We start from the raw sequence: 15,292 nt of genomic DNA on the forward strand, positions 1-15,292 counted from the left end.
GGTAGATGGGAATGTGTCTGCCTGTTGTGTATAAACCTCTGCTTGGTTTAAATGAGCTCACTCAAGAACTGGAAATAGTCTGACACTGATCTTCAGGGGGCGTTGATGTGCCATAATTTGTCCTGAGACTGATGATGTTGGAGTAGATACTAAACAGCTAGGCAAATGGTTGGATGGTATTTATAGCAACCTTAAAGTAGACTGACAAAAAGCAGTGGTTCCTCACAATAGCTAATGATGTCTGTTGTTTTCTTTTTGTCTTAAACTAGGAGGAGATTGCTGTGGCTTGGGATGTAATTCGCACAGAGCCTGTAATAGTGCGACTGCACTGTTCACTTACACAGTACCTAAATGGTCCAGGTTGGTCAATTTTGTATGCTTCTTGTGCCTTTTGTGCTGTCCATGCTGAGCCATGGGTTAGACACTTACTCACTACCAATTCTTTGACCCTGCATGTGCTCAGTTCTACTGCTGAGAGGAGTCCTTTTGATTTGAAATGTGGCTTACGTGTATTTGCTGGGCTGGGCCCTTCCTAGTGACACAGGCATCTAATTTAAACTTGCATAGGTTGATTTTGGGAACTTATTTTCCTGATATCCTTTGAGATGCAACTGCTTCCCCTGGGAACCAAGGTTAAGGAATAAAGATAGAGAGTTTCTAATATGTGATTCCCTCATTTTTGAAATCAAACATCATCTGCACAGATGGGATATGACTGATAATGAAGACATGCATGGACTTGTGCAGCACGTTAACATGCCCTTCGTGCAGCTTTAAAGAGTCAGGCCATGGTAATTCCCCTTTCAGCTTCTGGTTTCTACATGAGTATGTGAATTCTGGAAATCTTTAGATCTGAAAGAATTTTTAAGTTAGTCAAATTTCCCTGTGAGAGAAAAATGGTCAAGCTCATGAAGAATCAACAGATTTTGAAGATTTGGAAGCATTCATATGCGAGAGTCAACTTCAGATATATTTTTACAGTCTAATTCAGACTCAGTTTGGATAATAACTTGCCCAGCCTTGGAGACTTGCAGTACAGGCGGTCAGTTCATGCTTTTATCTGTGGGAGAATTCTTCCTCTGGGAAATGAATAGATATTTCCAGTCCTGTTTAGCAAAATCTGTCCCAATGAGCTATTACTATAGGATATGTTGTCCGACAATTCTAACTATAAGCTCTGTTCTGTTCACTCAAATAAGCATTTCATTATACCAATATTTTTTTCCCCTTGACTTTGGTCTTTTTGTCTGTGGTTTATTAGTTCAATTGTTTTTGTTAATATACAAATCTTAAAGTATGCATTTGCGATAGCAGGAAGCAGTGTTAGTATTCAGAACATTCCTATCAAAATGTAATTTAAAAAATAAAGAAGTGCAGCAAATATGAGAAGGTGAAGTGTGCAGAGCAGCGTGCAGTGAGAAATGAGAAATAACAAGAATATATATTCTGCATCACTGACAAGGTTAAGGTGGCAAACATAGTTCCCAGTGCTGCAGCTGACTGCCTGTGGGAGTGCCGGAGTTCTGAGAAAGGCAGGAGCAGGGCCACAGGCAAGAACTTTGCTGACGTTGGTTTTATGAGCTCAGCTGCTTTTGCAGCCATGTCTCTTTACTTACTAGCAAAGCACAGTGAGAGCCACCATCTTTTGTGTTAATTCTCTGAATTCCTCTTCTGTTTTCTTGAGAATACAGAGCCAGAATTTTTTGCTGTATGTTTTTCTCCTATACTACATTCTGATTGAGAAACAGGAACACAGTACATTGCAAAGCACAGTGGGGGACATGAGTACCACCCTGTAGCTGTGTAATATACTGATTTTAGATAGTTCTTCTAGTTAATAGCTTGTCTCAGTAGGGTCTGCGTGGGCAGTTAGTCCCTCATGCCTTAGAAACCTGTCTTAGAGAGGATGAATCAGCCAGTGGAGGTATTGGTATGTCTCATCTGAATGCAGAGTCTAGACAAAAATTTTGGTCTAGATGTCAGATTTTAAGATTACTGATTGTAGGTATGATGGTATTTAATGTATTCCCATCCCACCAGCCCCCTGCAGTGTGTCTGAAAATTGACAATCCTAAGATATTGCTATACTTAATGAAATCATTCATCCCTTTTGAAAAAAAAAATCATCAGTTTGTATTTAAAAGATGAGTTTATGTTTCGTGTTATTTGAATAATAACATTAGAGGAGAGGTAACTACTAACCTTTGAACTAAGTTAAATTGCATGGCAAACCTATATGTATTGTATTTTATTATCAAATTTAATCTGTTAAAGTAAAATTAAAATACAAACTTGGATATTCTGAATAAAATTCTGCTGAGTGATCAGAATAACATCAAAATACTGATTTTCCATTTCTAATAAAATTTGAACAAACCCTAGATTTTTTGTTTTAATTTCTTTTTGATTTTACTTTGGTCATTGTCACCTTATGCAATACCAAGTATGCAGTCTTTCTCTGCTTGTAATGTGTATTGGTTGTTGTCCTGCCTTGAGGCCCTATGGCTCTGTCAACAAGTACTGGCTTCCATCTGCCACTTCAATCTAGCAAATGTTATTGAAGGATTTTAGTAATGCCACTTGCTAATTTCCATCCTTTACACTGTACATTTGCAATTTCTGACATGAATATGGATATACTAGTATTAGGACAGGCCTTGAGGAAATTTCAGGGTAATATTTGGCCACTGGAATGCACATATCAGGCACTTAGATGATGGGTTTTGGTCTTGTATTAAAACACCTTCAGAAACAAAATCCAGATACAAATGAATTCAGTTTAAGTCTGGACTTTCTTCATAGCCACAGGAACTCTATTATTTATAGACAACTTCCTTGGGAAAAAAGTTTAAAATGTTAGGTGAGATAAATTGCCAGTCCAGATACATTTAATCTGATGCTGCTTCCTACCTGCATAGTGTATATGTAAAAAAAAAAAGATACAGTTTTGTAAATAAAATGCGTGGGAAGAGATACATTTGGGATAATTCCATGTGTAAAATTGTAAATTATATTGGCTGATGTTCCAAAAAGGACCACTCCTTTCTTAATATGCTTAGATGACATGTCCACTCTTGCCATTGCTTCAATTTAATTCTCTGTAGTCAAGCCCCACAGGGAAGAGGGTCCTTAAATAAGACTTAGGTGGTCATGAGTTTGTCATTACTACTGCAAGTTCATATATCAACAAAATATCCTTTTTCCCTAGTGCCAACTGTGGATGTATTTCAGATCTCTACTAAGGAAAGATTTGGGCTGGGACGTCAGCTGAAAAAGTAAGTCTAGAAAACTACAAACCCGTGTTTTTAGGCAAATATTGCAATCTTTTAGTTTCCAGACCATGTCAAGTAGAATAAAATTCATGTTGTCAGGTTTGTTGTTGGATCAAAGTACCTTGTTTATCTTTAAATAAAAGTCAGTATTTGCCATTTTACTTTTGTATTTGACAGCTGTTGATGAGAACCTGATTTATGTTACTTGCCAGGGTTTTCTGTCACTTTGGTGCCTTTTAGGAAGTAAGCTATAAAAGGTATAAAGGCTGTATCTAGGAATTTTCAATTTCTTCTTTCTGCTTTTAGATGATGAAGCCTCTGAAACAGGAGTCTCTTTGAGCTTCTTGCATACCCTGAGGGGGCTATGCTTTCATGGTTGCCTGTAGGATATACAACAGAAATTAGGCCAAGATGGAAGGATAATCAAAAAAATTGGCAGTTTCATGTGGTCATAGTACAACTCTTTTTAATACAAGTTCGCTGAGTCCTCTCTTTACATATGCTTTTATACATGTAATACATTTTTAAGTATATAGGCTTTAGTATCTCACCATTACAACATTAAGAAATCCCTGAGGAAAATAAAAAAATCCTATTTAGTGTTTTAAGAAATTCAGTGCAACATTTTCATAATCTTACAAATGAAGCAAGTTATTAAAATCTCTATGGTACATAACTTTGAAGGAAAAAAAAAAAAAGAAATAAATGCTCAAAATGAATAGTCTCTTAAAATGTTTTGCTGTTTTCCTGTCTGTGATTTTTTGCAACAGGTAATTACTAAAGGTTCCCATATGACATTTTCAAGAACATAGGTGCACAGTTCACAACTGAGCAGGAGTAAAAATACCCGTGAGCCCAGTGGTCCATCATTGCTGTGGGAATGGCATATTTCTTTTTCACACCAAATTGAGCTTTGATATTTATCACTATTAAGACTCCCACTACCAGATTACAGTCAGAGAACAAGGTTCTGCTTAGCCATGCAGATGCAGTAGCCTGTGGTCATGTGAGAGGTAGACCCCTGTAGCTGGATTTGATGCCCTTGACTCAGTTTGTCTCTAGATCCCCATGAGAGTTATAGTCTGCATAAGTTTTGCAGTGGTTCTTTACACAAACTGTATTCTCATTAAGAGTCACATATTAAATTAGTTCTATGTGGAAAAAAAAAGGGTTTTTGAGGAGCTGGGGCACCCAATCACTAATCCACATACATGACAGAAAACTTCAGCTGTAGAGTGAGAACACTGCATTGTCACCTGCATGATGATCACTGAGACCATAGTATTAAAATGACTATGTCCTGGCTGGGATAAGAAAACCTTTCTTTTCTATCTTAATTTACAGAATCATGCAGACATTTGTTACACAACAGTGGAAGAACAGTAAAGAAAAATCGAACTGTACGCACAATAAGAAGGTGTCTGACAAAAAGGTGAAATCCCCTCTGCACATCTTTTCTACATTGCGCAGGTAATTGCAGCAAGGAAAATGAGCTGTTACCACCATAAACTGTTCAAAATCCACAGCAGACTTCACAAGGTGAAATCTTGACTTTACTCCACAGAGAAGTTCTCTATTTATATCTTACCTCATGGGTTTCCTGTCCTTGCATTGCATGACATCAGGAGTGAACTAGGTACTGTTGCAGCTTCTAAGATTATTAGAAGCCAGAGCATTTCAGTGCCCTGATATCTGAAACAGCCTTGTTACAACTAGAACTGGAAATAATTAATTTTATTTTAACTTGTGTTTGTATTTTTATCTTTACTTGAATAGCAAGAATAAAAATACAAGTAATACATATGTATAGCATATGTTGTGTATATATTAAAAAACTGTGTTTTTCCAGCTCTTCTTTATACAGCAATTTGTAGATTTAGTTTTTTAAAACTGGAATGGTCATAATTCAGTGAATGATTTTTAAAGATGCTGAGCACCCTCCCCTCTCCAGTATTTGACTACATTAATGTTTTCCGCTTCTGAAATGCAGGCACAGAATTTCAAAGAGAAAAGTCATTAGAAAGCTTAAGAAAGAGTTTATGAATTGTTTGAATGAATTTGAATTTAATACGACTTCTGCCAGTTGCTCATACTCGTAAGTGTATGTAGAATCAGGCTCTGATTTTACCTCTTTCAGATGGTGACTATTTACTCTAGTGTGTTTTCCTGATTATGGAGGGTTGTCAGATCACCCCTTCAATTCAGTTACTGAATTTGAATTGAATGCTTCTTTGAATATTCCTTCTTTTTGATTAATTTTACCATTCTAAATTCAGAATATGAAAAAGAGAATACAGCAATCACTCAGACTGAAAAAGGAGAGAATGTTAAAGATGAAAAAAGATTGTAGAGGAGGAAAGATGGTGTTTTAAGTAGAAGTCCTCCCCATTCCCTACCATGCAACACACGACTGCCAAGCACAGGCTGTAGCTTGGGGCTTGTTTTTATTCAGAAATGGCATACAAAACCAGCCCATTCTTTTTCCTCTTGGTTTGGGAGCTTAAGTCCAGAGATGGCTTAGCCCAAATGCAAGGACCCTCTCTGTCACCGGGGCACCAGTCCTACCTCCCATCTGCAGGAGGGTGAGAGTGAGCCAGCTGCTTACAGTGAATCAGCAGCCTCCACGTGCCTCCTCCACTGTCAACACTTGCTAACAGGGTGGGGAAACCTGCCAGCCTCTCCCTTTGGATTTTAACTTCTCTATTTGATGAAAAAAATCAAAAAAAAGAAAAAAAGAAAAACATACCCCCCCAAAAAAACCACCTAACAAAACAAAAAAAAAAAAAGAAAAATGAAACTATACATACAAAAAACACAAAAAAAACCAACAGAAAAAAGCACAAAACAATAAACCTCCAAAGATTGGTGTTGCTTATAAAACATAAGAAAATGATTCAGCATACCTGTTACATGTTCTTTGCAAGAACAGGCAAATGTAAACTTTACAGAAATGTGACAGTTTTTGTGAATGTTGTTTCATAAAAACCTTTTGTTCTTTACTTCCTGCATTCATGTTTTAGGTCTCTCACATTCTCATTTCTGGTAGTACACAGTTAGAATTTGTCTATAACCAGAAAGGAGGGTATAAATTTGTGTTTTACAAAGTACCCACGTTATTATGATGGTTTTAAAATAATACCCTTTTCATCTGAATTAAATTTAATGTCTCCAAGTTTCACTGCTTGTTGTATCTTCCATTGGATCTGAACATAGAATTTCTTATGCTGTGTCCAGAATACAATAACTTGTATGGGATCATGTTATGATCATTACATAGAAAAGATAAATTTTGATAAGGAGAATGTGTTATAAGAGGTGGATTTCATTTCAAAGATAATTTCCTGAATAATTGGTTTGTTTTGAGACATAGAAGACCTTAGAAAAAGCTGTAAGGTCACAGCTCTAACTTCTACTTAAGTAGCTGATTGTCTTTTTGATTGATGAGTTTGTGTGTAAATAGGAGTAAGTTGCTTATTTCGGTATTGGAAGATGTTTTATATACAATTGTTTATTAAAAGTTTGGGTTGCATTCATCACTAGTGAAAAACATGGGTGGCCCTTAGAGGTCTTTACATCTGTGTGATCTTGCTTGATTTGCCCAGGATTTTGATTATTCTCCAACTTTGCAATGTTCTTTATTCTAAGGTCGCCAAGTTATCCTCCACCTGGCTGTGGTAAGAATAAATCAAAATTGAAGCCAGAACAGGATGGCATCTCCAAGACTCAAAAACTATTGAGAAGGACTTGCTCTAGCACAGTGAAAGCGGAGGATGTGTGTGCCACAAAATCTCACAGAACCTTTGGCCGCTCGTTGTCGAGTGACCCTAGGGCTCTTAGATCGCACAAACTGCTGAGTCGTGCTTGCTCTGCAGCTGTCAAGCAGGAGGAGTGCATCACTTTAAAGCCCCATAAGGTGTTAAATAGGTCGTGCTCTGGGGATCCTCGATGTGAGCACAACAGCACCTTGAAGCCCCACAAACTTTTAAGCAGATCCTACTCCAGTAACCTTAGAATGGAAGAATTAGATGGATTGAAGAATCACAAGCTGCTCAGCAAGACTTACTCCAATGCCCCTAAATCATCCAAAATGGAGCCTTTCAAGGAGTCCACCATGGCAGAGAGCAGGAGGCTCTCTCTTACCTCAGGGCTTATTGGTATCTTAACACCATCCTCATCATCACCTTCACAAGCTGCTGTAAGTAATTTTTTTTTGTATTCTGATCATTTTCCTTCTATTATTTTCCAAATGTGCTATTATGCTTTTTGTGCGAAGGCATTAATACTTAGGGTATATGATAGTGACTATATTAGGTATAGTAGAAGACAAGAGCAACGAAGTCAGCTTTTTAAGGAGGAGTCAAACAGATGTGCATACACATATACTTAAGTTATAAAATCAGAATTTGCTGGGGTTTGGACAGAGATTTTATGTGTCGTGTTGAAATTCACACAGCTGCTGGTCATGGGAAAACTTCAGTTACCCACTTCTTCCCTGCATACTTTCTCCAGGAAGAAGGGACAGTGTACACTTCTGTGCTGCAAAATTAGGTTGGTTGCAGAGGACTTTTCTCATTTCCCTGCTTGCTTCATGGGGGAAACAACTGTCCATTAGAAGGTTTGAGTGCCACGTTTCCTCTCCTTCTAATCTTTGCATCTGCCATCATCATCATTATCATCACCATCATACTGGAACAAGTTCAGTCATGGTTCCATTCACCTCTTGCACATTTGTGATTTGTGAAGGGTTAAACTTAAACCTTCAAATGTGCTGAGGGACATCAGAGGCCACACAAGGAACTGGGCCCATGCTGGCCCTCTTACTTTCCTCAGAGACATGATCAATTGGGAAAACAAAGGGCAGCATATACTCTTGCATTTGAAAAAGAGCTTTCAAAATCTCAAAATCGATTCTTCTGCCTATACCTCTTTAAAGATGGCTTTTTACTTTAGAAGGAAGAGTGTGTTTGTTTGCAGTCTTTGAAGGCAACAGCCTGTTTTTTGTGTGTGATCTGGGGAGAAGTGTTTAGAAAATAGTTCTCTCTACTCCTTTTGCCTGGTGGTACCTTGGAAGCTGATTCTCCCTTCAGATGCCATACATATGTTTAAAATAGTGCATTCTAAATAATGAAATTACATTGAGTGCACTATGTTTCATGGTAATTTAGTTTAGTAAGCTTTAAGCTATAATCTTAGATCTAAAAGCAGGGATACACTATCATAAGATCATTTATATGTATGCTGTGTTGTTGGATTATGTGATGTGCACAGCAAAATTAATTTAAGATGAGCCATCAGACTTTATTCTTGTTGCAGTTTAGAGATGCATTTTTTTTCTGATTCAGCAGAGGATGTATTAACATAGCAAGAATTTTCTCTCCTAACATTAATAGAAAAAGTCCCTCTTTTTTTAAGATAATGAAGAGCTAAGTAGGTTTCATTACTGATGTTATCAGCTGATATGGAAAAAAGGCAAGACCTGTTTGGCAGCCTATAAAAACTACCCATAATTTATTGCTTCAATGCACTTACTTTGAGGGAAGATCATCATATACATGGTGAGATGTAGTTTGATGTTAGTGGAAGGGCATCAAGAGTCTATTTCATATTTTATATGCAGGCACCAGATATATAGGTAATCTGGGTGCTTAACTGCAATTTGAAGTCAATGGAATGTAGGAGTGATGAATCAAGATACTGAGTTCTCTTCAATTCTCAGTTAAAATATGAGAGTCTCATATATGAATACAAGTAGGATTGTTTCCCAGAAGAAAAATGAAAAAGCAGTCAAGCAATTAAACAGTAGAAAAATGAAAGGAGATAACCCTATTTTAAAAAACTGCCAAAACACTGTAAATGGAGCTGATCTAACTCTATTCAAAACAATGTTTGATTGAAATAGATGTCAGTCTGGAGGGAAGTCTGAACCTTACTGAGTCTTGTTAGCAGAAGTTACTTCTAATTTATGTTGTTGTGTGCTGAAAGAAAAAGAATTTGAGTAGTGTCTGAGTATAAAGGTATGTTAGTCCAGTGTTGCAGAAGTGAGACCTTAGTACATGTAAAATAAAAAGGTTTTCAGCATTACTGAGAGTTACAATAGTCTTTAAAGCCTTAACATACAGCCTGTATATGGATAGGCAATACGCAGTGAAAACACAATGGAAGTTACCAAACATCAGTTTATTAGGATGGAGTAAAGGCACTGGTGTTTTCATTTGAGATTAAAGTTTCTTGAATGATGAGATACAAATCTCCATCATATTTAAGAGCTAGAAAGAAATACTAAAAACCTACCCCATATCAGTCAACAGTAAAAGGATTGATTATTTCTAATGCCTGGTACACGCAAACGAGACCTCTCTTTAGATGCAAATTGTTTACATATTTAAATGCAAAAACTTACAAATGCTTTACCATTTCCTTATAAATAGTCTGCCAACACTGAAGTTGCCTCAACTTTTCCATTGCAGCAAAATTATGGTGCAAAATGCATTCCGGTGCGAGACCGTGGCTTTCTTGTGCAGGTAGGATGTCATATCCTATTCATATATGAAACACTGTGGAGCATGAGCTGACTGTTAATTATTTTTAAGCAGATGCTGTTATTCTCATTTTCATTGTTCTCAGAGTATTGAATTTGCTGAGCAGCGGATACCAGTATTGAATGAATACTGTGTAGTTTGTGATGAACCTCATGTGTTCCAGAATGGCCCTATGCTGAGGGTAAGTGGTGTGCTGGTAAAACAATGCATTTTATAGTGCTTTTAATAGCTGTGGACTATACAAACCTGTTGGAAAACCGTTAAATTATTTCAGATGAGTTTCATCCTAATACTCTTTTGAGATGCAAAAATATGGAGCATATTAACTAGGTTTTGCTGTAAATTTGGAAACAAAAAAAAAGTCTTACAGGGAAGGGAGAGAGAAATTAGGCTTGTATCATACCACAGAAATGTAAAAGGGCATGTTTCCACTGAACACTATTGTTCTGCAGTATTCACAGCCAGATAACACAGAGAAGTGCGTTGGAGTGTTTTCCTGGTGCTCTGGCATTCTTCTGAAAGTTTAGGGCACCTCATCCCTGAGCTTTTATCAAGTCATGACCATGGTATTTACAAACACTGGTGTTAGTGCCAGCACTCTGTGAAATTCTTCTGACCTTGTTTTGCTCACAGGCTGCTGTAATGAGCCATTCTCAAATGTGATAAAAAGGCAGTAGAAGGACATGTTCTGTGAAGTGTCTGATCTAGCAGTGACCCAGTCTAGGAGCACTGTTGTGGCTCAGTATGCCCAAAGTCTGGCCAGTTAGGCAGCTCCTTCTTTCATTCCTGTATGACTGGGAACAGAATTTTGCCTGCTGATCATTGTAGCCTCTCTCATGTTGTTGGTGGAACAGTGGAAAAGAGTAAGATCAGTCATAAGAGACACACTGCCTGGATCAGTGCATCTTTGTGAAAGAGTATTTTAACAGAATACAATTCTTAGCTTTAAGACTGGTCTTGCAGTTTAAAATCCTCTTGTTTCACCTGCCCTTCATCCAGTAATGAAATATGAGTAACCTAAAAAGATTTTAAAGCCATGGAAAACTAACTCCAGTGAATGAATGGTCTGATTGATATCAGACAATTTCTCCACAGTGTGGCCAGCAGCTACATATAAGCTGAAGCAGATCTTATCTGTGATAGTTCCATGGAGCTGAATTCAGGAGGACTATTGCTCTACCTGGTAGCAGAAGTCACCTCAGTGTCACTCCCCTTGACACTGACTGGCACCAGGGTCAGGCATTCTGACTGCATGCAGGGTGTACAAATGTGCTGCTGGTAGGATTTGAAAAATAATATATATATCCAGTAACACTGTTTACATCATGGTGGTTAAACCCCTATAGTTTTGAATATCCAATCAGAGTTAGTTTTGCTTCTTCTAGCTTGTATCTGTCTTTTAAAAGCAAGGTTTTCTGACAGGTTTATCAGTAGCCAAAACTGATTAGAAGCCTCTAAAAAGGTATCAGTTCCTCACTGTTTGTCTTTGAATGCACTGCTATGTATGCACCCGTGACAGAAAGAGATAAAACAAAATCAGTAATGTTTGAAGAGTGATTAAAAAATCTGACCTTGTTTTGAAAAACATAATTATGTAAGTTATTGGAGTTTATCTATTATCTGTAAGTCAAAGCAAACAGTAGGATTTATACTATTAAAAAGAACCAGAATGTAAAGTTATCTGCTCTAAATGAAAAAATCTAAATTCCTTCTTTCCCACCATAAAGATTAAAATCTCTCAGAATTACTCTTTTGTGTCTTCAATTTAAAGAAGGATCATTTTATAGCTATCTGTGTAAGAGTTTGTCAGCATTTCATAACAAAAGAAGCTGCAACCATATTTGCTTCTGAACATATATGCATCAGTGCCTTTGAAGTAGCATAACCTGACAATCTTGGTAAAAACCGAAGAGTGTCATTATAAAACCTAGGAAAAATTAGATACCAGGAAGAAATCTAGCATACTCTGTGTATGCTTGAATGACTCAATAAGCAATATAGAGCCATTAATGAGTTTGCACTTCTGTAGAAGGTGAGAAAGGATCTCAGTGTGAATTGAGCATTAGCTTGCCTTGGAGTGTGTTAAGGAAATTTATGCTTAATTCTACTGAGAGTTCTGGCCAGGGGCAGCTTGAAGGTAGTCAGTTTGTGGGGTTTATATACATGCTTCAGCTGAACACACACATACACATACATGCATACATATATATGTGTATATATATATATAACGTATGTGAGGAGAAAGAGCATTTGCTCTTTAGTATCGCTGCAGGAGCAGATCTCAGAAATTGAGTATTTTTGTTACAAGAATGCAGCAAGCTTTCGTTTAAGGCATGGCTACATGCAGTGTAGTTTTATTGAGGGTCCCTGGCCTTTGTAAAGAGTTCTCTCTTTGGATACCACTGTAACCTCACCAGGTTTTGCAATGGAATGTGCTTTGCTATGGTGTGCTTAGCAAGAGTATCCAGATCTTGTTTTCTACAGATGCATGACAGGCTCTCTCTGCAGCAGGTTTTGTCACGAGAAGTGCTACAGGCTGTATAATTCTGGGTCATTCACCAGTTTCTCCCTTTAAAGTTTAGTTCCTCCACACAGATGCGCACAGGTTCTTGTCTAGGTGTGGGTACTCTTAATGGTAAGTTTCCCTTCTATGTTTTGGACCTTGTTTTTTTTAACAGCAAAGAAGACATATGAAATTATAAAGGCATAATAAAGTTACTGCCTGAAAAGTTACTTTAATATGTATATAGGTATGATTTTCTGATCTTCTATAGAGTTTTATGTAGTTATAAAGAAGCCACTGAGAAATTTGATCCTCTGATCCTCCCATATGTCAGCCTGGTGCCTTTCCTGAACTATAGTATAGTTTATTAATTGTCTTAAATGCGGTTAAAAAAATTGAACAATTGCTATCATACAACAGTTACAGTCTTTTAATACTGCAAACTGCTATACCTACTTACAAACTCTCATGCTGTACATAGTTTTTTGTGCTAGTTATTACTGACTTGGGAAATTCAGATGTCTCATCCTCACAATAGCTGAAGAAACCATCTGAAACTGAGAGATATTTTTTTTTCTTTCTGCAGACTATCATTTTATCTTAGTTATGAAGTATTTGTCAATCAGTCTCTCTCAGCAAGCTTTCTTCTCAGTATTATGTTTCATTTTCCTAAATAAATTTTTCTGGAGGAGTAGTCTGGCTTTAATATCTATTTCAATTTAAGTTACTTTTTAAAAATCCTGACATCTTTTTTCCCATAAGATGACAACCACTTGATGACAACAAGATGTCTCCTTTTGTATGGCTTTATTTAGGCACTAGATCCACATGGCAGACATGTCACTGTATGGGGGATTTTGTTGCAGAACTGCTGCATGACATGATTGCATATTTTTGACTTGATGATTTTACAGTGGACATCTATCTTGCTCCAGAGCCCTCCATAATTATCTGATCATGCAAATGTTCCTTACTGGTTCAGGGATCCCCACTGTACATTGAAATCTTTGGGTGTTGTTAGGCCTTCTTAGTCCTTTAATGAGGATAAATAAAGGGGCTGCTTTATTGGCTTCCTGAAGATGAATAAGTAAGAAATTCTTATATTTCTCTTAGGAATTTCTTTACAGGGCGAAGTGAGAATAACCAGTTTTCTTTTGAGCTCCAAAATTCCCTGAAATACGGAAGACCAGAGTTAAATACTCAGTTCCTCTGTGTACTCCACAAGTTTGTGCGTGTGTAAAACAAAACATAATTGATAGATGGGGTGGCCTTAGAACACGCCCAAACCTAGTGCCCTCATGAGGAACTGCACCTGTATTAATGAGAAGGGGAAAAACAAAGGTTCTCTTGAGTGGAAGAGGGAGTCTTTTATCTAAGTATAAAAGTCTTATAACACATCATGAAGTTGTTACACTCTTCTTTATAAAGGCCTGTGGTCCACTGCTTCATTCTATCCACTTAAAAAAATCCCACAGTAGTAAAGTAGGCAATGTTTTCCTATAAGTATTCACACCTTCCCCAGATATGATGGGCATCAATGAAAGTTCTCATCATAGCATGTTCCTTTTGTATTTTTTAAAAAACACAGTGAATTCTAAGGATTATTTGCAGTATACCAGAAGTTATAAAAGCCAAAATGGATGTTTAGAGATACACACTTATATAGAGTACCACCAAAATTGGAAAATTATTTGAAATCACTGTGTGGAATGATTTGCAGTTGTTCTGCAAAGCAGAGGAAAAACACAGTGAATACAAGGATCCTAAGAATAAAAAATATTATTTAAGCTCTTACATAACATGGACCAGTGCTATTTCATGCAGTCATTCCTAAATGATGATTGGAATCCTGCATATTTCGCTTCTCACAGAAAGATTAAGAAACAGCTTTGAAATCATCAGCAAGTGTTGGGACTGCAGTCTCTACATCCAAACAGCTCCCTTAACTCATGTGAAGAATCACAGTGCATCTTCGTGCAAGGCAACCTGTGCTACAGAGCTCTCAGGAGCTCCGCCATCTTCTGAAGTAGCTCCTGTCTATGTTTTGAAAAAAGGGAAAGTGAAAGGTCAAATACAGGTTTTATGGAGGAGATACACAGAAGGCAGATATGGCAAATCTACTGAAAAAATAAGGGTCTGGTCATTTGAATTATTAGCCTCATGTTCCTGTCTTTTAATTTGTTTTCAACAGAGAAGTTGTTTAGATGAGTGAGAATGGTCTATTATTTGTTTGTAATTAATGGCTAGATTTGGGTTGTTTCAATAACATTGTGAAATGCTTTTTTTCCCCAAACATTTTCAAACAGTTCATAGTTCATTCAAATCTGTGTTGTTTAAATAGTTATATATATTATCCTGATTTCTTTCAAGCTACAATATTAGATTAGATATTAGAAACTAACTTAGGAAAGTTGAATGACTTCCACAAAACCCATTCTGAAGTACTGACAGATTCTTACATGGGGCATGCATCTCTAGTGAAAAATTCCTGAAACTGGAAATTGTTTCATCCTCTGCCTTGCACTGGCTTTTGAAGATCTCCAAGGATGGAGACTGCACAGCCACTCGGAGCAGCCTGTTACAGTGCTTGATAAAGCTTTAGGAGAAACTTACTTTAGCTTTATCTAGAATTTTGGATAAAGGTTAGACAAAGTTAGTAGTGTATGAGACAATAAAAGTACTGACTGACCTCTAAAGGTCCTTTTCAACCATCTGCTTTGGTTCATCTAGCTAAAACATGTATTTTCACGAAGCAGATTTAAGAATGTAATAAAGAAACCTAAGGATTATTTGGTTCAATGTTAGATGGCTGTTTACTTATTTTAATGCTTTATGAAAGTCTTCCTTTTATTACTACTAGAATATTCTAGGAAAGGACTAAGTTGCATTTTAATAATGCAACAGTTCTGCTGCTGTTACAGTAGAGAAATAAGTTGTTTTAGGAATTCAGCATGTACTTTTATTACAGACATTTAATA

At 37.0% G+C, this 15,292-nt stretch overlaps 1 protein-coding gene across 2 annotated transcripts in view; it reads left to right on the top strand.

Annotated features, from left to right (window-relative positions):
- Positions 1 to 15,292, top strand: part of PARP8 (poly(ADP-ribose) polymerase family member 8) — a 114,295-nt gene that overhangs the window by 72,134 nt on the left and 26,869 nt on the right. The window contains exons 9-15 of one of the 2 annotated variants that reach the window (XM_068176826.1): positions 270 to 360; positions 3,209 to 3,275; positions 4,617 to 4,742; positions 5,263 to 5,367; positions 6,918 to 7,467; positions 9,740 to 9,793; positions 9,897 to 9,992. In XM_068176826.1, coding sequence (XP_068032927.1) covers positions 270 to 360; positions 3,209 to 3,275; positions 4,617 to 4,742; positions 5,263 to 5,367; positions 6,918 to 7,467; positions 9,740 to 9,793; positions 9,897 to 9,992 — 1,089 coding nt within the window. The remainder of the gene's footprint in view (positions 1 to 269; positions 361 to 3,208; positions 3,276 to 4,616; positions 4,743 to 5,262; positions 5,368 to 6,917; positions 7,468 to 9,739; positions 9,794 to 9,896; positions 9,993 to 15,292) is intronic. The other variant, XM_068176827.1, reaches the window with a different exon arrangement.

The sequence above is a fragment of the Anomalospiza imberbis genome, chromosome Z (genome assembly GCF_031753505.1).
Source record: "Anomalospiza imberbis isolate Cuckoo-Finch-1a 21T00152 chromosome Z, ASM3175350v1, whole genome shotgun sequence".
Taxonomy (NCBI): domain Eukaryota; kingdom Metazoa; phylum Chordata; class Aves; order Passeriformes; family Viduidae; genus Anomalospiza; species Anomalospiza imberbis.